General features: G+C 32.6%; 1 protein-coding gene and 1 non-coding gene across 6 annotated transcripts in view; one reads left to right on the top strand and one right to left on the bottom strand.

Annotated features, from left to right (window-relative positions):
* Positions 1-24,821, top strand: part of SNX13 (sorting nexin 13) — a 161,999-nt gene that overhangs the window by 111,625 nt on the left and 25,553 nt on the right. For 3 of the 5 annotated variants that reach the window (XM_023512419.1, XM_003788482.3, XM_023512417.1), the window contains 5 exons: positions 3,915-3,952; positions 7,965-8,034; positions 13,649-13,788; positions 18,891-18,998; positions 20,723-20,833. In XM_023512419.1, coding sequence (XP_023368187.1) covers positions 3,915-3,952; positions 7,965-8,034; positions 13,649-13,788; positions 18,891-18,998; positions 20,723-20,833 — 467 coding nt within the window. Of the gene's footprint in view, positions 1-3,914; positions 3,953-7,964; positions 8,035-13,615; positions 13,789-18,890; positions 18,999-20,722; positions 20,834-24,821 lie in introns of all 5 variants that reach the window. The other 2 variants (XM_023512416.1, XM_023512418.1) reach the window with 1 other exon arrangement.
* Positions 23,378-23,484, bottom strand: LOC111724901. The gene has a single exon (XR_002773114.1). It is a non-coding gene; the product is annotated as a U6 spliceosomal RNA (small nuclear RNA).

Below are 24,821 nucleotides of genomic sequence, written 5' to 3'. Positions count from 1 at the left end.
AGTGTAAATTATTGACAAAGTTTAGTGACTGTACTAAACTAAAATATTTGAAAATTTAATAACCAATTAGAATACAACTATAGGCTCTTTGAATTCTTAATGTTTTCTTGAGGTGAGTCACTGAAATATTTTTATGATAGTTTCCCTTTTGCTGGTAGGTAACAATATTCATGATTAATGACAGGATTGTTGAGAAGATTAAATAGGTAATAAGTAATGGCTATGAAAGTATCATAAACTATACAGCATAAGAAAAAAGCACAGTTTTAAAAAATCCCTAATTATATCCCTTTCCAAATTCTAGACAGTGCGGGAGACTTTGAGCTAGAAGAAACTTCAAAAATTGTTTATTCTGCCCTTTCACATGAAGTTACTGAGACCTGTTAGCATCTTAAAGTGGAAAAAAAACAGACTTTAAGATAGATTTTACTATCTTCCTCCCACTTATCACCTGTGTAATATTAGCCAACTACTTAATTTCTTTAAACCTCATTTTTCTTAATAGTAAATCTGGAATGATATTCTCATAATACCTTACAACAGAGTCATTTTCAGATTTAAATGGAATTATGTATATAAAAATGATTTTTAGGCTCGGCGCCTGTGGCTCAAGTGGCTAAGGCACCGGCCACATACACCTAAGGTGGCAGGTTCAAATCCAGCCCTCCCGCCAAAACAACAATGATGGCTGCAACCAGAAAAAATGGCCAGGCGTTGTGGCAGGTGCCTGTGGTCCCAGCTACTTGGGAGGCTGAGGCAGGAGACTCGCTTGAGCCCAAGAGTTGGAGGTTGCTGTGAGCTGTGATGCTACGGCACTCTACCTAGGGGGATAGCTTGAGGCTCTGTCTCAAAAGAAAAAAAAATGATTTTTAAACTAAAATATAAATATGAGTTTTTTATTAGTAAATAGTAAGTTACAAATAAGACTATTGGGAGAGAGGCCTTAGGCCCAGCAATCATTTTACTTGTAATTCAATCCAGAAATACTTTTTAAGGTCTAATTAAGTATCTAGAGTTTGATAAACTTTCTGGCATGTTCTAGTAAGTAAATGAACAAGGTAAATAAAAGTAAAAGAGAAGGGTTTAAGTAATTTAAGAAGGTGCTTTAGTTATAACCATTTACTTATTAGTAGGTTTTATGGGCAAGACCATTTTGGGGATGGAGATACAATAATAGATCTGTTAGGTATTGAGTACTGCTTTAAAAAATATCCCTCTTAAGGAAACTTCCCAGCTTTCCATCTCTCCTATTTCCTATCCCTCTGTGTATACTAGCAAGATACTATTTTTTAAATAATCTAAGAAATCTAGTTATAGAAATATACATTTAAATTTTAATAACATTTATATTGATTAGCTGATACTCTAGGTTTTTAATTAATACTCTTTCAGGTTTATGTACTGGCAAAATGGAAATAATTTATTAGCTGAATTTTCATAATTTTTTTAAAAAACATTTCTATATGAGCTGAGTAGTAAGATTTAATTTGTATATGTATTTCCCATCTCTGTTGAAAATGTTATTTTTATAGAGTGGCTATGAAATTTGTGATAACTGTATTAACTAACCATCCTAAAATGATTATTGTAAAAGTATTTGTTGTTTATGTTAATTTTATCTATTATAGAAAGTTCTTAGTGTTTGTAAAGTGGATTTGATATATGACTCAGGTGAAAGAAGATAAACTAATTGTTTGAACTTCTAAGTAATTTAAATGGTAATAGTAGCAATATATTCTGTGGGATTAGTTTTTGGTCTTATAATTAAGAATTCTTCCAAAATCTTTTAATTTTAGCTTTTATGCATATTTTTCTGGCCAGTCTCTCTTCTATGCAAATATCAGAAGGAAACTATAAGCAATCTTGAATTTACCGAAACTTCATACTGTGCTTACTTAGAGCATGAACTACAGTAATTTTTTTTTTTTTTCTGGAACAGATTTTGACCTGAAGTAAATAAGCTTCTCGTATCACTGACCCATCACATTTAAATCATAGACTGTAGTCTGAAATTTTATACTTTATATATCTTATTGTCATTCTAGAACATGTTTCTACTACTCTGTTTCCTATTTGATAAGTTTTTATACATTTTATGTTGAGAAATTATCCCTTTTATGAAATGATTTGGAAAAAAGTATGTGGAGTGATAGGGAAAAAGTATGTGGAGTGAAACATATATGGTCTTTACCACTTTTTTGTTATAAATTAGATTTCTGACTTTTAAAATTAAGCTTCTCAGCACTTCATTTATTTTTTAGGCATTCTGAAATTTTGACAACTTTTTTTAGACACTCAGAATCATTTTTAACCCCCAGGGATAATGTGTAGCTGTTTTAAAAAATAAAAAGGCAGTCTACAATTGAGCCTGAAATTAATAGGCCAAGTTTTATGTGTGATAGCACTCTTTTCTCTTTTCTGGGAAAGAAATTTTATTCCTATTTGACCAAACTTCATAGCAGGTACTTTAGCTGTATGACTTTGCTTGTGCATTTTCTTTCTTATCTCTTCTCCTCTTTCTTCCTTCTCTTTCTTTTTCTTCATAATTGTCTTCCATTATTTAAGCTTTAAATCATTTTAAATGTAGGTATTTTCTTCTTTATTAAAACAAGGCCTCACAATCTTAAAAATATTTGAATTATGCTTTCCCTTTAAAATTTTAATCTCAATCACCTTTTTTCATCATGTCAAAGAATGCTTTTGTTTTTTAATATTTATAGGCAGTTATTAAATTCTTGATTAAATGTGGACCAAGATTGATTTTAGAGTGTATGTCTAGATCTTCTTATTGTTGACCACAAAAGTAAACTCTGCCTTATTTTGTTCCTGAATTCTCCTTTTAACTTGACTTGTCTTTCGTGGGCAGATTTAAGATGTGGGCAGACTACAGAAGAGATAGTATAGGCATATAATTGAATAAGGAAGATAGAGAACTATTTGTTTACTTAATTATCACATTCCTGTTAACCAAAAGACAATCCTAGGTGAAATTTCCTGTTTATCTTCTGTGAACATAGATCTAAGGAATCAAGAAATGTTCTTGGTCATTTAGAATGAAGTTGGAAGATAATATAGGCTGCCTCTTTATAGAAGTAATAGTCTTGGTTTTTGAAGACCTACTTAGAGAACTAACCTCATAATCTCTGAAGTGCTAAAAACCATACAGTAATATATGTATGTATATTGCTTTACCATAAATTTATCTGTATTTCTAACAAAAAGATACTTTAATTGGTACCTTAATTTGCTTTTACATATAATAAAATCCTGAGGGAAAATATTATTTCCTTACATTAATTTTAACAATCTATAATGGATTCATTCTCTAACTTTAAAAATTTATTTTTTCTAGTTTCTTTTTAATTAAATGGCATTGCCTATGGAGTTTCAAGTATCTTTTGGTTTATGAGTTATATATAGATTTAAGAATCTAGACTTCCAATGTTCTTAAGCCAAATCTACTACCAAAATAAGTAAACTTAATAGAACTCAATCTATCCCTTGCATTAAAGACTAATTTTACTTGTAATTTTTCTTATCTAGTGAGACAAAAATAACAAATAGTGCTTGCTGATGTTTCCTCATGAGCCTCTCTGCAGTGTTGTACTCATCCTTACATTGTATTAGGCAACTTAATATGATAACTATGACAGTAAAACTACTCCCCTGAACATTAATGCCTTTTTGATTTTTGGCCAGCTGTTGAATACACGTATATTTTTACTAAAATGCCTGGCTTAGAAAACCATGGAACTTAAGGGTTCAAGATTTGAGGAGTATTTCACAGTTTTTCTTTATTGTTCTGTTATGTCTTGGCTTATGTGACTTTTGTTTTTGGTATTTGAACCTTACATAGATAAAGCATCCGTTTTAAAGTTTTTTACTATATACTAAGTTGAATTTCCCCCCTACAGAATCTTTTAATGGGTCTCCTACAGGAAGCATAAATTTGGTAAGTACTATTATGGGTACTTTAATTATCAAAGTGGCTTGGAAATATTTGTAAAAGGCTGAGCGTTACATATAACTAAATGATATATTAGCTCTCCTATATCATCCTTCAGTATTGTAAGAAGTTATTATGCTTTTAAAGAAATGCTAAGTTCACACGTAAGGGATACATAAATCAGAACTTCAAAATAACATTCCATTTTTATTTTACTTTTAGTGATAATTTAATTTTAATTTTATTGATTGATAATATTTTACATATTTAGGGATGTGTGTGAATATTTGTAACATTTATAAAATACATAATGTCTAAGTCAGGGTATTTAGGATATCTACCAACTTGAGTACGTATCATTTCTATGTGTTGAGAGCATTTCAAGCCCTCCCTTCTACCTACTTTGAAATATATATTGTTGCTAACTGTGGTCATTAGTCTACTACTAAATGATAGAGCTTATTTCTTCTAACTGTATGTTTGTACACACTCATCAGCCTCTGGGCTTAGGTTATATCTGATTAATTGTAGTTGCATTTTATAAAGAAATTGATTTTATTATTTTTAATTCTAATATTTAATATGTTTAAATGAGTCTGATTAGTGTTGTGATATGCAGTTAATTTGCAATACCTCTTCTGTTTACATTAGAAGTATTTTTTTCTCTCTGCTATTTAGAAAAGAAATATAAAACTAGTTGGGACAACTAAAATCTTATAGAAGTTTCTTAAGATCTACACTAAAATCGATTCAGGTCATTGTAAACAGATTTTTTTTAAGCCTTGAGAGTTTTATAGCAACTATGTCTTATGATTAGAGGTTTAGAATGAGGTCTTTTTAGCATATACGCTGACACTGGCATTTTATATATTCAGGCTGTAGTGTAAAATAACATTTTAGTTCTCTTATATATCCAGCCTTATCATTGAATAACTTATTCCCCAAATATTAGGAAGCAATATTAGTGTTCTATGAAGGTTTCAGTTCAAATTTTGGCTGGGATGTGATGGTTGTGAGTGGGGAGAGGTGTAGGGGGTTGTTGTTTTGCTTTTCTTCCCAACTGTTTTTTTTTTTTTTTAAACCTTTTCAAATAGCTAAATGGTTTAGAGGTCCATTGTTTTGTGTTGTCAACTATACTGCTGCACTTACTTCTGAAGTAACCTAAGTAAATGTTCTGTTACTATACAAAGTATAACCTTTAACAAAACACTAAAGCAAATCAACCATAGTATTATGTCAGATATTTTGTAACTTTTAAAATGCTGTTTCCTAAATCATTTGGTATCATTATCATTTACTCGTTGTAGTTCAGAGCCTTATAACAAAAAAAATTGTTTCTGGAGTATTAGAAGTATTACAGTGGTGTTCATTATACAGAAAAAGTTTCCAAAAGTGGTGAAACTTTTCCTTGGTTTGAAATTTTCTAATATTCACATTTGTGAGGCTTGTGTAAGTGTTTAAACAGTAGTGAAAATTTATTTTTCTTTATTTCACATCTGGAATAAATTTTTTTTAAATAAAAGAAATCCCTGTTGTCACATAGTGTTAAAAACTAGAATAGTCTCTGGTTCAAAAACTGGCCACACTTGAGGTCAGTGGCTTGCTATATTTATTTTTCCTATAAATCTGTTAAATTCACGCTTTTAAGTAGCCAGAACTTTTCTTATTCTTTTTTTAAATGCATAGACAAACTTTAATGAATCGCTGCATTTTAAAAATAGTTTAAGATTATAAACTAGATCATGATAATTTATTCTATATACTAAGCAAAGAAGATATTTAATGTGTTTGATGTTTTACTCATTTTACAATTGAGGCCAGCATGTAAATTTCTACTAGTGCCATTGTAGTTGTGTTGATGGGATGTCATACTAAATTTGAATTTTCAGTTTTTTCTTAGAGTTATATTAAGAAACACTTTTTCTTGCAAGGAGTTTAAGAGTCTTAATTCAAGGACAAATTTGCAAATTGTGTTTGATTTCAGTGTAGCAGTAATGCACTTGTTTTGAAATCACAGTTTTCTTGTACTTATCAATACTTATATTTCTAAATCACATTTTTCTGTAGTTAATATTGTTTTACCAGTTGTAACTTTACAGTCTAATTGTGCATTATAACTGTTACTGATGTTTGTGACTTTTCCATCAGATTTTTCATTATATGTAATAAAAATAGTATTTGTTAATTGCATATTTTAAATGTGCTTAAAAAAAGACACTTATCTCCCAAGTCTTTTAACACCTTTTGGATTGTATAGTATAAGATGCTAATATGTAAAGTGAGTAGCTTTTTAAATGTTAACTACAAAAGAAGGTTACCATTACAGTATGAATGCTTTATTTTAAAAATGTGATTATTTTATGTTCCCTTTCCAATACTGAAGGTTGTGCTGCTTCTATCAAAATGTTGTATTATAGGTCATAAGAACACTTAAAAATAATTGCATTATATTTCTTTTCGAAGTGTTTTCAGTCACATTGTGTCCTGACAAAGATGTAGAGTAGGCATTAACATCATTTTACCATTGGGGAAACTGAAATACAAGAAAGAGTAGTTGATTTGGCTAAGGTCTCAGTGGTGGAGCCTGGACTAGACCTAATTTAATTTAATGATTCTGCCATTTCACTTGACTAGTGAATTATCTGTGTGGAGTTATCTCATTTTCCTTTTGTCAATAATCAGTCTTTAGTAGATACATTCTTGGCTGTCTCCTTTGAATGGAATTACTTTAATTTAAATGGCTTTATGCCATATGGATAGCTGCATTTAAAAAGTCATTTAGATGGGCAGCGCCTGTGCCTCAAAGTAGTAAGGCACCGGCCCCATATGCCAGAGGTGATGGGTTCAAACCCACCCCTGGCCAAAAACTGCAAAAAAAAAAAAAAAAAAAAAAAAGTCATTTAGATGACTCTTAATAATAATTTCTAACATCACATTAGAACTCAAATCCTGTGGTTTTAAAGCATGAAATATGTCTAAATTATATAATATGAATATAGGAAGTATGAATAATATGTGAAAAATGTCTGAATTTTGTGTGTTGGGTATCTGCAAGACCTGTCTCACTTTCAGTGATTTGCCAGGAAGGCTCACAGGACTCAGCATGGTTGTACTCATGGCTAGCATTTATTATAGTGAAAGGGAGAAGGAAAAATCAGTAAAGGGAAAAGGTACATGGGAGCAAGTCCCAAAGAAACTAGGCACAAGCTTCCAAGGGTGCTTTCCCAGGGGAGTCACACAGAACATGCTGAATTCTCCCAGCAATGATTTGTGACAACACATGTGACATGTTGCTACCAGGAAAACTCATTGAAGATAAAGAACTCTAAAGTTTTATTAGAGGCAGATTACATAGTGCATACCAAATTCCAGAAGCAAACAAGTATTCAGTGTAAACATTGTTTTTATATAGTTTAAGTACAGTGAACCACTCATATTCGCCAGAGAATGTTAAATCTGAGTTCCCAGATTTCATCCAGGGGATTCCTTGTAAACAGTCCTTTTAGGGAAAGCAGTCCTAGGCTGCCTTGTTAACTCTTTCTCTGCACAGTCTGCCTTCATTTTATGATTATGTTGCATTCTGTGTATGTGTGGGTATACATATATGTGGCAAAAACATTTTTTAATTTTATACCCAAATGCCAAACTTATAAAAGATTGATTCTGAGTCAATCAATAATGATTTTTGAAAATTATTTAAAATTTGTCATAACCTATAGACTCATTTCATTTAATAATCATAATGATAGCTAACATATGGAGACAGTGAAGGCAGAAATCATCTTCTGTATGAGGACTAATACTAAATTATTTTGTTTTATAGTTTCTTAATGTTGGCTTTTCTCTTGTTAGTATAAATGGAGAGGATTATCGAGTGTGGAAGAGATGGGAGGGATATATAAGTAATACAAAGTTTGCATTGCAGTGAAGATGAGTAATACATATTTGACATAGAATTCTTTCAACACTTTTTCCCTATAAAATTAAAAAAAATTGTGGCCTGATTTTTTTTTCTCAGTCTTTAGATGACCTTTCAAATGTATCTTCTGATGATGCAGTACAACTTCATGCCTACATTTCAGACACAGGTAAGAGACTTTCTAGTACAATTATGACTTTAAAACTATTAATTACTACATCCAATCATTTAGAACATTTTTTTATAAACCTTTTTTTTGTTTGTAGTCATATCTTTGTTACTTTTTTTCCCCAGCAGCATTTTCTTCATTAAATTATATGATGTTTGTTTGTTCACGTATTTACATTATTTCCTTTCTCTAAGGTTGTGACTATTAACATTTGTAAATGCTTATGTTCTAAGCATTTTATCATTTCTAATAAACTCTGCAACTATCTTTTCCTCTTTTCCTCTGTGTTTGAGTCTAGCTGATAATGCATAATTCTTATTAAACCTTTTTTGGGGGAGATTTCAGTTCAATATTTGTTTTAATGCATGCAAAGTCAGACCTGGTAAGTGGAGCAAATGACTATAGCAGTCATTTGAGTCACCCTCCCTATAGTAGTTTACAAAGTTCCCACCAGGCAAGGTGGCTAATGCCCATAATCCAAGCACTGTGGGAGGCTGAGACAAGCAGACTGCTTGAGCTCAGGAGTTTGAGACCAGCCTGAGCAAGAGCAAGAAAAACTAGCTGGACATTGTGGCAGCTGTTGTCTCAGCTATTTGTCAAACTGAGGCATGAGGACCACTTGAGCCCAGGAGTTTGAGGTTCCTGTGAGCTATGAGGATGTCAAGGCATTTGACCCTAGCATGACAGATACTCTGTCTCAAAAAAAAAAAAAAAAAAAAAAGTTTATAGAAGTTCAAGAAATGCATGAGTGGTGTGAGAAACCTCTTAAGTTATTATGATCAGTCAGCATATGTGTAGAATTTTTAGTAAACCAAGAAAAGACTAATGAATTTGCATCATAACCTGTGAATTATTAGATAATACTAATAAATATTAGGTAAAGATAGTTTTCTTATCTGGCTTCTCACTATTCCTGCAGTATAGGAGTGTGTTTGTCATTTTATACACTGAAGTATAAACATACTGAGATATACACCTCCATTCAATTTCATACTTACATTTCAGATACTTGAAGAGATTTTATAGTGTGAATGTAGTTTAGAAGATAGTGATTGGCATCTTTTGTTTTTTAAGGTCTTTGTTTTTTGCTTCTCATCAGAGCTGGAGTCTCAATTTGCATTCTGTTCCCTCGCAGATTTCTAGAATAAGTTATCTACACTGTCTGATTCTGATATTCCTTTATGTTTTCCAAATAGTTGGTGTATGGATGACTCTGCTTAAAGGTCCTAAGATAACACTGTTGTCAATAAAACCAGAGGTCTGGTTGCTTTTCTTTCTAGCTTTGATACAGTTGTTCCCTTTTCTTCGTCCCTTAGAATTTATAAAATTCTGTAAGTTTTCTTTGTCAACTTATCTTCCAAATGTGAGAGTCTTTGTTAAAGTGCAGATGTTTAGAGTTTGTCATTTTATTTCTTGGAGATCTTAAATTTACATCTAGATGAAGACACTCATGTCTTTATTTCTGATGTTGATCTTCATTTCATCTGAGGCTTGTGATTTTTCTAGCTGCTTATCTATCTGTTCATTTATTCAATAAGTATTTATTAGCTTCTTAAAATGCATAGAAGCACTATGCTATACATTTTTAATAAATTATTTCTGTCAGACAAACTTATGTATGGATACCAAACATAGTGTAGGAGTTAAGTGTACAGCTTTTTGCTGAGTTCTTTGGGCTCAAACCTCAGCTTTCCCACTTAATCATTGGGCGAACTTAAGTAAGTTTCTTGACTTCCCTATATTTCAGTTTTCTCATCTGTGAAATGGGATAATAATAATAATACTTATGCATGAGGTTGTTATGGGATTAATTACATTAGTATATATACATGATAGGTATCATATAGGAATGTTTATACCTTCCTATATGAGTATTTTACCAATTAGACTCAAGAGTGTCTTTGATTCTAGGTCCCACATCCTTAACATTTTTGTTACGGGAAATAAGAACTTACTAGCGTAGTACGGTGCTACTCAAGGAGTGGTTCATGGACTCTCATGTGCATTACTTCCTTCACTGAGAAATCTTCCTTTTAAAAAATATTGACTAAATTAAACAAAGTGATTTGTGATGAGGTTGATTTACACTCTGATGCTAGTTCTTTAATTATGAATTAGTAGGAAATAGTTTGTAGATCATCTGCTATGGGTAGCATTGGCTTAATGAAAGCAAAACCTTCTGGATATACCTTTTGTTATCTTCTTTTAAATCAAATTACTTTTCTGTTTTCTGCATTTCTCTTACAATAACCTCATTATTCTTCCTATTGCAAATGGACCATGTGTGATCTCTATGCCTATTAATTTGTCACTAATTATTCTTTTTAAGCTTCTTATGTGACTCTCTTCTGTCCTCCTCTATTTCTTGCTGTTCTCCTTCTTCCTGTTACCTCCTCATTGGTTATGGTTACCTAATTGGCCTCTGCTTTCTAGTTTGCTGTCCCAAACTTATCTTGAATACATCTGATAAAGCCACTTTCTTGCAGTGATGCTAACTCCATGAGAAATGGTGGTTTCTTAACTTGATGAAAAAGTAGTGTATTGGCTCGCCACCAATAGCTTAGCAGTTAGGGCACTGGCCACATACACCCACGACTGGCAGATTTGAACCTGGCCAGCCTGCCAAACAACGATGACAACTACAACTACAATAACAGCAACCAAAAATAAATAGTCGGGCATTGTGTTGGGCTACTTGGAAGGCTGAGGCAAGAGAATTGCTTAAGCCCAAGAATTTGAGGTTGCTGTAAGCTGTGATGCCACAGCACTCTACTGAGAGCGACATAGTAAGACTCTGTCTAAAAAAAAAGAAGGAAAGGAAAAGAAAAAATCGTGTGCTGTTTGATCTGCATAGGTGTCTGAGAGAAAGATGAGTGGGAAAAGTGAACCAGAAATAATAGTACTATCTACGTTAAAGCCTCCGTGTAAAGCAAGATGATTGGAGTCTATTCCTAATCTCGTATTTTGTCTAACCCAAATACTGATATTAGGTGGAAAGGGAATAAAAAACACTTTCAAGAAGAAAGTGCATATCTTAGAAAATTTTCATAAAAGCCTGAGAGAAGTTTCTGTTCAACTACCCTTGACAATATTGACTTCTAGCTCTTATGTTACTGAGAAATTACACAACTCCCCTTTGCCAAGTTATATACAAAATAGCAAAATATTTAGCTCCAAAACTTAACCATGTTTATTCATACGTATGGATCAGTGTAATCCATTATTTTAAAATCAATTTTAGACTTAGGATTAGTGTGGTAGTCTAAACTCCTATGGGAAATCCTGCCTCCCACACATAGAAAGGCTGAAAACAATATAGAAAAATATCTGCAGATGCCATAGACCATGAAAAAAAATTCAGGGAAGCGAAGAGGCATTGAAGCAAGGGGTTCATTGTAGCTTATAAAGTAGCTATCTTGATTTCTTAGCCAAAAGAATAAGAACTGTCAAGATCATGATTAGAAATAGTATCTCTCTCTCATAAGAAATTAAACCCCAGCTTAATTTACTGTATTCCAACATGGGTGTCTCTGGATTTAGCTGTCCTCAGGTAATTATATACTACAGTATTTCAAGCCAAAGAGTTAGTATTAAAATTATTTGTGAAGCACAGAAACCAGCAGTTACAGTGAATATACTGCTCATTGTGAATGAGCCCAGAGCACCCAAGGAGAAACAATACCTGCTGAAAGGAAGCTTACAAAAAGCAATTAAAAGCTGGGGGAAGATGGAAAAAAAAAAATATCCACTGTAATCAGTACTACTATGAAACCAATTTATAATCACTGTCTCTTTCATATGAAAGATGAAGCACAACTATAGCCTAAGAGGGAAGGGGAGGAGGATGGGAGGGGAGGAGCGTGGTTTGATAGAGGGAGAGTAAATGGTGGGACCACACCTATGGAACATATTGCAAGGGTACAAGTCAAATCTATCAAGTATAGAACACAAATGTCTTTTTTTTTTTTTTTTTTTTTTTTGGCTGGGGCTGGATTTGAACCCGCCACCTCCGGCATATGGGGCTGACACCCTACTCCTTTGAGCCACAGGCGCCACCTCAGAACACAAATGTCTTAACACAGTGATTAAGTGAATGAGGTGACAGCTATGTTAATTAGTTGGATGTAAGCACTCCAATTTGTACAAAAAATCAACACATTGAATCCCACAGAGGCATAAATGTATTCATGATCTATGTATATATGACTTAATAAAAGGAAAAAAAGCTATGGGAAGAAATATAAACCACAGTAAGGAGAGTCAGCAGATGGCATAATTAGTATCTTAAGATTATAGCTTTCATATGAAAGCTATAGCCTAATTATAGCCTAAGAATATGGAGAGAGGGGAGGGGAGTGGATGGTTGGAGGGAGGGTGATTGAAGGGATCACCTCTATGGTTTATCTCACAAGGGTACAAGTGAATCTTTCTAAAAGTAGAATATCAATGTATTAACACAATAACTAAGAAAATGACACGAAGGCTAAGTTAACCAGTTTGATGAAAATATTTCTAATTGTGTGTGAAAACACCACACTGTACCCCATGATTACATTAATGTACACAGCTATGATTTAATAAAAATAAATAAATAAATAAAATAAAAGATTTTAGAGATGACAATCTTAGTAGACTTTAAGGTAAGTTATGTTAAAAAATATTCATAGAGGTAGGTACTAAGATAAGAATAAGAAATATGAAAAAGGAACCAAATAAAATTCTAGAAATCAAAAAGTATAGTAACTAAAATTAGGATCAGAGGATGGATTAAGAAATATACCAGGTATAGATGAGAGGAGACTCAGTAAATTTGTGAAGACTGGACCTAGAGTAGAATAGAGCACAGAGAGAAAGAAATGGAAAAATCACTGATTATCTTTAGGATTCTTAAAGAAGGAAATGGAAAAATTAGAAGAAAAATTAAAGAAAATGTTTCAAAATACATCTCTTTAAGGTTAGTACAAAATGGGAATGGGCTTTATTTTAAAGATTACCTGGCGATCTGTAGCAAATCATTAGGAAAGTGCTTTAAACAAACAAACGAAAAATCCCCTGAGTTAACTATACCTTTGAATTGTTGGATATTATCAAAGAAAGAGAATTGCCAGAAGAGAAACTTTATCCTGTGGCTATATGTCTGTTTAGTTGAAAAGGTTTTAATTTAAATAGAGCTGAACAGTGAAAGTGAAGGCTAGTCCAGAAGGTTATATTGTTATATTTTGTTTGTTATTTTTCCTCTGCTAAATTTAAGAGACTATACTTCTACATTTTCAGGTGATAATGTGATAACATCTCTAATACTAGATAAAACCTCTTTGGGTTGGGAGAGATTCTTTAGACATCACTTTGTGTTTGGTAGTGTCATCATAGGCTTTCAGTTTATTTTGTATTATAACCATCATGTGTAATACCTTATCAGTATGAATATAGAATATGGAAGTCTGTTTTATCCTTTCATGATATCCTTGTGTGTCCACCATTTCAGATTCTTCTTCATTTCATGTTGTCTTCTTTGTTTTTGCTCTTCACCTTCCTCCTTTTTGTGTCTTTTGTTCCTCTTCATTTTGTTTTAAATGATTAGTATATGCTGACTATGACCCATATGCCGTGGCAGGCGTTTGTAATGATCATGGCAAGACATATGCATTGTATGCCATCACTGTGCACCGGCGCAATCTCAACAGTGAAGAGATGTGGAAGACCTACCGTCGTTATAGTGACTTTCACGACTTCCATATGAGAATCACGGAACAGGTAATGAGGTTTATAAACTTGAATAATTTACATTGATTGTTTCCTGATTTCATTTTCATTCTAAATAGTTCTAAAGATGCTCAGATATTGACCAAAGCTAATGAAAGAGAATAAGGTAAGAATTTTTTGTGTAATCCCTGTAAATCTTAGAATGATTTTGAGTGTTTAACCAAAAGATTAAATATTGAGAACTATAACCAGTCCTAATCATAGTGGACTAGTGACAAAATACCAATGCTATGCAGACCTTAGAAAATTAAAATACATATTTCAGATTTTAAAATTTGTGGGTATGTATGTTGTGCTTTACAGAGATATTTGGGTTTGGTTTGAAGTAGGAATGAGAATTGCTGTGGGACATTTTGTGCTTTTGTTTTTGGAGGCATAATTCAAAACTAAGCTATAGTTATTTTAAGTGGAAGCCTAATCCAACAGTAACAGTTACATCCTTGATCTGTTGCTTTGTTTTCAACCATACCAAAATAAATTTAATATTTACCAATAATATTTTTAATTCTTACCAAGTGCATCTCTCTTGATTTATAGAGGTAACTATCAGAATCCTTAATGATAACAAATGTAAAGAAATTCTGTCTCTGTCCTAATTTTTAATTAAATGTTTTATCTTCACCTAAACTCAGAAAAAACCAAAATATCACCAAATTAGAATAGGTAATCTATGAAATTTATTTTACTTTATGAAGTCTGATTCCCTTAAGGGTTTTAGATATACAACTGGTCTAAGCCAATAAAAATAATAATTAAAGATGACACCTATTTGAGCTGAAATGATATTATATACTACTTCAGAAATCAAAAAAATTTTTTCACTTGAGGTAGTAGAAAAAATAGGGTTGACACTATCTCAATCTCATTAAAATATTTTATGGATAGAGTAAAATAAACTATTAATAACTTAAAAGTGATAAAATAGTGATTACTGTTGACTTCTGAAGCCTATATTTAAAGGACTATTTAAATATAGTAATTCGAATTCTCTTCATAAGGAAGTAAAAAACTGTGGTCCTGTCTGTTCTTGTGTTGAATAGATCTTTTCTTTGTGTTTACCTTGATTTGTTTGCAGAAGTGAAAAAATTTTCTGCCCCACAATGAAGAAATAATTGCTTTACTTTTTCAAATATAACCTATTTGATGATGTTTTAAAAGCACATAGCTTATACACATGTATCTCTTTCTTCCCATTCTTACACTTAACCAAACATGGTAATTTAAAAAAATAATTTGGCTTAGTAGGAGTAGTTTTATTTACTTGCAATTAATAGGAATTTAGTTTACTCTGAAATTTTCTTTGTTTAAATGGTTGTAATTTTTTTTCTAATATTAAGAGGACTATTCATTGCCTGATTTAAATGTTCTAAACTAGTACTGTAAACATTATGTTTACATATTGACAAATATAAGTGAAGAACATACTTTAAAAGAAAACTTTGTTAGGAGGGCAGTTTATGTAGGCACTTACCTTTTCAATACAGCACCAAAAGTTAAATGAAATTGATGTGGCACAATTCCTTTTTAAATGGCTCAGCGCAGGTGAAATGGACATGTTTTGGTGGTGTTTGTTCTTATAAGTTACAGTAGTTGTGATTACTTTAGTGTTTAGATTGCTCACAGAGCTTGAGAAATTAAAAACTAAGCTTTTATGTATGTATGTATGTATGTATTTCTTTTATTCTTTCAATACAGAGTCTCACCCTGTTGCCTTGTGTAGAGTGCTGTGGTGTCATAGCTCACAACAACCTCAAACCCTTGGGCTCAAGGGTTCCTCTTGCTTCAGCCTCCAGAGTAGTTGGGACTATAGGCAACTGCTATAATGCCCAACTAGTTTTTTTTGGTTTTTAAAAAATCAACTTATCTATTTATTTTTGAGACAGAGTCTCACTTTGTCGCGCTGAGTAGAGTGCCATAGCATCATAGCTCACAGCAACCTCAAACGCCTGGGTTCAGATGATCCTCTTGCCATAGTGTCCCAAGAAGCTGGGGCTACAGGCACCTTCCATAGCCCCTGACTATTTTTTTAGAGATGGGGATCTCATTCTTGCTCAGTCTGGCCTTGAACTCCTGAGCTTAGGCAATCCATCCGACTCTGCCTCCCAGAGTGGTAGGATTACAGGCATGAGCCATCATGCCTGGCCAAAACTAAATTTTTAAATGAAAATTAGGTTTTAGTGAAGTACTAAACATCTGCTATTTGCCTTTTAGCTCTGTCTTATCTATATTTTTAAAACTCAGTCTCTTAAAATGGAAGAAAAATATGGTGATTTGTATTTCAACAGTTGACGACAGTATAACCTGTTAACATGATGAAATGATAACTCATAGAGCTCTTGAAGTAAAATTATTTTACTGTTGTTTATTTAACTGCAGTATAAACTTTTCCTTGTCTGCCTATATGGACTGTCATTTATTTTCTTTAAAGATTCTAATAGTCTAATTTGGTACTTTATGAAAAAAAATTCTAAAAATTAATCTAAAAAATAATTAAAATGTTAAATGTCGTGTACTTTTAGAAATGGCCCAAACTACTCATTCATTTGTTCAACAAATAATTATTGGGCTTTTCCTATATGTCTGGCACTCTTCTTGGTACAGTATAACAGGGGACAAGATAGACGAAGTCCTTGTTTCTAGGAGCACGTAGAAATGTAGCTACTATACATTTCTTTTTTATTGAGTGAGATCTGTATGAGTATAGATAAAATACTGTTGATCTAAGTGATAATATTAAGTGTTCATTAAGACAGCTGAGTGAAAGTATGCACCTATATTAAACACATTTTGAATTATTTTAATACAGAATTTCTAGCATGTTGCTATAATCCTCGGTTATGTATTAGGAATATAAACTTGATATATCTAATGTAGAAAGATAAGATTTTTTATTTTAGAATGTCTATGATTTATATATAGTATTTGAGTTATTTGTAAACATTGAAATACTCCTAATTTATGTGAGTTCTTTTTTGATTAATTTCTAATTTCTTTGGTATGCCTTTTAAAATTGTTTTCATGAATTTTTAGCTATGTGCTACCTTTTGCTTTTACTTATAAATAATTCTATAATATAGAATATACTATACTATACTATTTCTTTTATACTTTGAGAAAACTGTTAGTGATTTATGTTTCTGTTATGGACAGATAACTTACAGAGTTTATTTGATAATTTAAGTTTTCAGAAAATGTCTGTGTTATTGTGACATTTAATTTTTTTCTCCTTATTAATAAAGTTTACTATTTTAATTTTTTTTTAAAGTAACTTCTTGTTTTAATAGATACTATTATATTCCCTTGTGTGTTAGTTTTCTAGGGCTACCATAACAAAATGTAATATACTGGGTGGCCTAAACAACAAAAGTTTATTTCATACAGCTCTGATAGTTAGAAATCAAAGATTAAGGCATTGACAAGTTTGGTTTCTCTTCTTGGCTTATAAATGGCCACCTTCTTGTTTTCTTCTCACATGACTTTTAACTATGTGTATGCTCAGTGGTGTTTCTTTTTGTGTCCAAATTTTTCTCTTCCTATAAGGGAACAAGTCAGATTGGAGTAGGCCCTATCCTAAGGTACTCATTTTAACTTAGTTACCCCCTTAAACCCCAGTTTTCAAATACAGTCACAATCTGAGGTACTAGAGGTTAGGTCTTCAACTTATGTATACAGTTGGGGCTAACTTACTTTGTAATGTCAGAATAAACTATGCATTCTATAAAATTAAGGCAGCAGTAATGTAAATAAATAGTATTTCAGAAAATTAAGTATTTTACGGTACCTCAGAAAAGTAAATTTACTTCAATTAAGTATGACTTTTTTAAGAAAAGAAGAATGTAATTCATAAAAGCAGGTGCTCTCTTTTAGACATGTGATATTTAACGAGGACCCATTTCTACTGGGTTTGGTTATTACTTCTGTGAATAATCAAACTTATGTATCACTACAGCATAACATTTTCTCTATAACTCACCCCTACCCATTTTTGTTTTTCTTGTCATAACGGAAGAACTGGTTTTACTTTTCATATGTAACATCTAATGAACTTGTTCACATTCTAGCTCTAAGCAACCATCAGATTTGTCATTCCATTTAACAATAATCAGAATCTCCTGTTTGAGGATGGAAATGATCTTAATCTTCTCATTTCCTCTTCTGATCCATCTCTAGGCCAGGAATGATGTCGTTTTAAACAAAGAATGGTTTTAAAAAGTTTGTTTCACTTTATGATATTTATCAGATGGGAAGAGCAGTGAGACTGCTTGAAATTCAAGGCACTAGGTTGTTTGTCGGGTGTAGTCACTAGCTAAATGACTTTGATCTTATACTATTTAAGTAGCTAGTATTGTTAAAATAAAAATCTGTGTTTTAGTACAGCATTATGGATTACTGTCATGGACTGTTAAAGATGCACCCAGATGTTAAGTTAGCTTTACACTACATACATTACTTTGTGTTTGTGGCTTTACAAGATAAGTATATGTTGATAGCTCTTGATTTATGGTTGCTGGGAAAAAGGTATCTGTGTTTATTACCGTTGCATATATACAAAGTTGTAATATAGCTGCTGTCAATATTGTGAAATTTGCATTTTCTACTTTTACCAGTTACCTGTTGCAATGATTAATTGATTGAAGTAATTAATATTAAAAATATTTTTATTTGATATTCTAACAAGCCAGGAACTCATAATTTTGACCATTCAAAGTTTTATTTGCCAGTACTTTATTCACAAGTCAGTAAGTTATTAAGGAAGATATTTCTTAAAACCTTTCATCATGAAAATTATGGAAAATCTCAGAATTTGAGAGACTATTAAAATGAAGCCTCACATAGCCAATCCTGGTCTTCATCACTTATCCAAATTTGTTATACTTAATTGAAAATACCTTTTTTTATAATAAATAACATTAGAACTATGTTTCAGGCATATTTAGATGATATTTATGTTTAAAATTTTTCTTAATATGATAAAATATATTGCAGAGATATCTGTTGAAGATGCTTTTGATATATAGAGAAACTGTCATTTGGGAAATTCCTTTGTTCTTTTATTAAAAACTAAGAACTACTGAATATATTTTGTCTTACAGTTTGAAAATCTATCAAGTATATTGAAACTTCCTGGAAAAAAGACTTTTAATAATATGGACAGAGATTTTTTAGAAAAGAGAAAAAAAGATCTAAATGCATATTTGCAGGTAAGTCCATATATATTATTGTCTATCGACTTTCAGTTAACATAGCACACAGATATAGCTGATGTCTTTATTAAAGAATGTTTTTACTGTAATAGTGGGATGGCAACCACTTTGAGTAGCTTGTCATATATGGCCTGGAGTCTTCTCAGTGATTTATAAACACTATTTCTGTATTTATTAACTTAGTTTTCTAGACGCTGTATTAGGGATTTTGTTAATTCATGTTTACATAAATGTGCACGTATGCACACATTCAAAATTACTGTAAAGTCTTGATATTTTATGGTAGACTAAATAGTTCAGTGTTTCCAATTCAGTAAATAGTAGCTCTTCATGGCGTATCAAAAAGTAAGAGAGGGATAAATCGGAGGAACTGTTAACTAATGTGTAGTGAGTGTCCTGGGCATATAGTTTTCTTTGCACAATAATAAGACATCTCTGACAAATTACTTATTGTATAAATAAGATTCCCAGAAATAACTTTGTTTTAAACCCAAATGCCCTGATGCCAGATATAATAATATTAATAATATCATTTTATGGTTTTTATACTAATTAATGGTTTATAGTTTTCTCATGTACTAGACAAAGCACAGCTCAGATTTATATTGTTTCCTCATTTAGCTCCCCAGATTCTACAGCAGGGGTCAGCAAACTACAGCCTGCAGACTTCATCTAACATATTTATCTGGTTTTACCAAGAATGTTTTATTTCTACACAGTCACCCCTTTTCATTTACTATTGTGTGTGGCTGCTTTTGCAAATAGCAGAATTGTGTAGCTGCAATTCTGTGGACCATGAAACCTAACTATTTAGTCTTACCATAAAATATCAAGACTTTACAGTAATTACTATCTGGCCCAAGACAGAAAATATTTTCTTGACTCACATTAGAATTTAGGGAAACTTAGATAAGACACTGGATATTTTGGTTAGGTACATTATAATTTTAGTTCCATGTGATTGTTATGTACTGAAAGAACAGCAAAAATAAATAAAAATAAATCTCTCTTTACCTTTGTTGTTTTCTGCATTAAAGCTGAATGTCTAGTATCATTGGTGTGACCTTTTAAGTACAAATTTCAGTTCCATTAGTTTCTATATCATTTATTTATAAGATTTTAGAAAATAACCAACATTTCCAAATCTGGTGCCATAAATATCTTTAAGTGTAGCTATATCCTTCTTAGCCAGAGAATTAAATATGTCAGAATTTTTTTCCATTGATGGAACTAAGCGGGAATGTTAAGTTATATTACTAGGAGTTGTGAAAGCAATATTTTGTTTGAGACTTCTTTATAAAACTTAAAACTTTTCGATTATTTTATGCACTTTATTTCACAAAATTCTTTTTCTATTTAATGTTAACTCTAGGATTATAATGCAAATAATAGCAATTTTCTAATGTGAATCTTTGCAGTATAAGCTGTAGAATAGTAAATAGTAAATATTGGAAAACGTTCAATTTGGAAAATGTTCAATTAAACGCACTGCAAGTCAAAATAGTAGACAGGAGAAGAATAAATAATAATTAAAAACTAAAAATAATTAATAACTCTTAAGCATCACTAAAATTATTGGTGATTTTATTCTAACTGTGTATTTGGGGTTTTTAAATATAAAATTAAAATTCTATACTTTTGTGAGCTAAAAATATATACAAAGTTAATTTCCAGCATCCTATCAGTTGAAGATGTCTCTTTTCTTTGAATTTTTCTGTTAGTTATTATTAACTCCTGAAATGATGAAAGCATCCCCAGCTTTGGCTCACTGTGTATATGATTTCCTTGAAAACAAAGCATACAGTAAAGGAAAAGGGGATTTTGCTCGCAAGGTAAGCAGACTATTGCATTGAGTTTCTTTTTATGTCTGTTTTCATACTGTGTTTTTAATAAAAGAAAATAAATTTAGATTTTATGTATGTTTTAGATGTAGGGGTTTTTTTGTTACATGGATGAATTGTACAGGGTTGAAATCTAGGCTTGTAGTATACTAGTCACCCAAATACCCTGTACTCAATAGGTAATTCTTTTATCCCTCAACCACCTCCCCACCTTCCCCCCTCTTCTGAGGTGCTAGTGTCTAATACACTACTCTGTATGACCATATGCACCCTTACCTTAGCTCCCACTTACAAGTAAGAACTTATGGTATTTGTTTTTCATTTCCTGAGATACTTCTCTTGGCCTCCAATTCCATCCAAGTTGTTGCAAAAGACATTATTTTATTCTTTTTTTGTGGCTGAGTAGTATTCTATAGTGTGTACATATATCACATCTTATTTATCCATTCATCAATTGTTGGAAACTTAGATAGATTCCATATTTCTGCAATTGTAAATTATGCTGTGATAAACATGTGAGTACAGGTTCCTGTTTTACATACTGACTTCTTCTGGATAGCCAGTAGGAATATTGCTGGATGAATAGTTGATATACTTTTTTTTCGGTTTTTATTTATTTACTTATTTATTATTTACTTAGGTTTTTTTTATTGTTTGGAGATTTATTGAGGGTACAAAGAATTAGATTACAATGATTCATCATTTGTGAGATAAAGTCCCGCTTATAATTGTGTCCAATCACCAAGAGCTGTTCCATATACCATGACCCCCATCCCCACAACATGACCTCCACAATCCCCGCCACCCCTCTCCCCACTTGCTCATTCCCCTACCCAACCCCCTTGTATAAGCTCATCTACGGCCTTCTAACTAGAATTGAGTACATTGGATTCTTGCTTCTCCATTCCTGTGATGCTTTACTAAGATGAATGTATTCCACCTACATCCAGGTTAATACAAAAAATGTAAAGTCTCCATCTTTTTTAGTGGCTGAATAGTATTCCATAGTATACATATACCACAGCTTGTTGATCCATTCCTGGGTTGGTAGGCATGTAGGCTATTCTCACAGTTTGGTGATTGTAAATTGAGCTGCGATAAATAGTCTAGTGCAAATGTCCTTCTGATAAAAGGATCTTTGTACTTCTGTGTAGATGCCTAGTAATGGGACTGCAAGATAAATGGGAGGTTTGATTTGAGTTCTTTGAAGATTCTCTATACTTCCTTCCGCAAAAGCTCATATTAGCTTGCAGTCCCACAAGCACTGTAAAAGTGTTCCCTTCTCTCTACATCCATGTGAGCAGCTGCAGCTTTGAAAGTTTGTGATTTGGGCCATGCTCACTGGGATCAGGTGATAACCGAGGGTAGTTTCGATTTGTAATTCTCTGGTAATTAGGGACGATGAACATTTTCTCATGTTCGTCAGCCATTCGTCTGTCTTCTTTAGAGAAGGTTCGATTCATATTCATGTTTCTTGCCCAGTGATATATGGGATTATTGGGTCTTTTTTTGTTGACTGAGTTTTCCGTAGATCCCAGTTACCAAGCTTTTGTCTGATTCATAATATGCAAATATCTTTTCCCATTCTGAAGGTTGTCTGTTTGCTTTGGTTGTTGTTTCCTTAGCTGGACAGAAGCTTTGCAGTTTAATTAAGTCCCATTTGTTTCACTTTGTTGTTGTTGCGATTGCCACGGAAGTCTTCTTCATAAAATCTTTCCCCAGGCCAGTATCTTCAAGTGTTTTCCCCACACTTTCTTTGAGGATTTTTATTGTTCCATGCCTTAGATTTAAATCTTTTATCCATCTTGAATCAATTTTTGTGAGTGGTGAGAGGTGCGGGTCTGGTTTCAGTCTTTCACGTGTGGTTATCCAGTTCTCCCAGCACCATTTATTGAATAGGGAGTCTTTTCCCCAGTGTATGTTCTTGTTTGATTTATCAAATAGCAGGTGGCTATAAGAGGTTAGTTTCATCTTAGGGTTTTCTGTTCAGTTCCAAATGTCAGTGTCTCTATTTTTGTGCCAATATCATGCTGTTTTGAACACTATGGCCTTATAGTATAGCCGAAAGTCTGGTAGGGTGATTACCCCCCCCAGCCAGAATTGTTTTTAGTATTAAGAATTGCCTTGACTATATGGCTTTTTCTTTTTCGAGTTCCATACAGAAAGAAGACTTATTTTTTTCCAAGTCTTTAAAGTATGATGATGGTGTTGGGATTGCACAGAATCTGTAGATTGCTTTGGGAAATATAGACATTTTGACAATGTTGATTCTTCCCAGCCATGAGCATGTTCTTGCATTTGTTAATTAACTCTTGCAATTTTTTCTTATGGTTTCATAATTTTCTCTGTAGAGGGCTTTCTCTTGTTAGGTATGTTCCCAGGTATTTCTTTTTTTTTTTTTTCCTTAAGCTACTGCAAAGGGAATTATGTCCTTGATTAGCTTCTCATCTTGGCTGTTACTGGCATATACAAAGGCTACTGATTTGTGGACATTGATTTTATATCCTGAGACATTGCTGTATTGTTTTGTTTTTTTTAAATGTGGAACACTTCACAAATTTGTGCTTCATCTTTGCACAGGGGCCGTGCTAATCTTCTCAGTATCACTCCAATTTTAGTATATGTGCTGCCAAAGCAAGCACATACTGCTGTATTTTTTGATCACTTCCAGGAGTCTTCTTGTTGTGTCTTTGGAGTTCTCTAAGTATAAGATCCTATCGTTTGACCTCCTCTGCCCCCTATTTAATGGATGCCCTTTATTTCCTTCTCTTGCTGGACTGTGTTAACTAGAACTTCCAGCACCAGGTTGAATAGTAGTGGCAATACAGGATAACCTTGTCTGTTTCCAGGTCTAAGTGGAAAAGCTTTCAGTTTCACTCCATTCAGTATATTAGCTGTGGGTTTGTCATAGATGGCTTCAATCAGATTAAGAAATATGCCACCTATGCCTGTATTCTTAAGTGTTCTAATTAGAAAAGGATATTGAATTTTATTGAATGCATTTTCTACATCTATTGAGAGGATCATATGGCCTTTGTTTTTGCTTTGGTTGATGTGGTGAATCACATTTATAGACTTGCATATGTTAAACCAACCTTGCATCCCTGGGATGAAACCTACTTGATCGTGATGAATGATTTTTTTAATGTGTAGCTGTAATCTGCTGGCTAGGATTTTATTGCACCTCTATTCAGTAGTGAAATTGGTCTGAAATTCTTTTTATTTGGGTCTTTTCCTGGTTTTGGTATCAGGGTGATGTTTGCTTCATAGAACGAGTTTGGGAAAATTCCTTCCTTCTCAGTTTCTTGGAATAAATTCTGCAATATGGGTATAAGCTCTTCTTTGAAGGTTTGATAGAGTTCTGGTGTGAAGCCATCTGGACCAGGGCTTTTTTTTTGTTGTTGGGAGATTTTTTATTGTTTCTTCAATCTCAGTTCTTGAAATCGATCTGCTCAAGAGATTTGTTTCTTCCTGATGAAGTCTAGGGAGAGGCTGTGATTCTAGGTATTGATCCATTTCTTACACATTGTGAATTTCTGGGCAAAGAGTTTCTTGCAGTACTCAGAGATGATCTCTTGTATATCTGTGGCATCTGTTATTTTCTCTTATCGTTTCTGATTAAGGTTGTTACAGATTTACTTTTCTGTTTCTAGTTAATCTGGCCAAAGGTTTATCGATTTTATTTATTATTTTTGAAAAATTTTTTCTTTTATTGATTTTCTGAATGATTCTCTTGTTTTCAATGTCATTAATCTCTGATTTAATTTTACTTTTTCTTTTCTTCTGGGTTTGGGGTTAGACTGTTCTTCTTTTTCCATTTCCATAGGATGGTTCATGAGTTTGTTGATGTGCTCTCTTTCTGTTTTTTGAAAGTAGCCATGTAATGCAATCAATTTCCCTCTTAAGACTGCTTTTGCTGTATCTCGGAGGTTTTTGTAACTTGTGTCTTCACTGTTACTTTGTTTGAGGAATTTAATGA

This window comes from Otolemur garnettii, unplaced genomic scaffold, assembly GCF_000181295.1.
Source record: "Otolemur garnettii isolate 467f Iridium unplaced genomic scaffold, OtoGar3 scaffold00028, whole genome shotgun sequence".
In the NCBI taxonomy this organism is placed as follows: domain Eukaryota; kingdom Metazoa; phylum Chordata; class Mammalia; order Primates; family Galagidae; genus Otolemur; species Otolemur garnettii.
The sequence above is the reverse complement of the archived record's forward strand: the minus strand, read 5'-3'. Positions and strand labels throughout refer to the sequence as shown.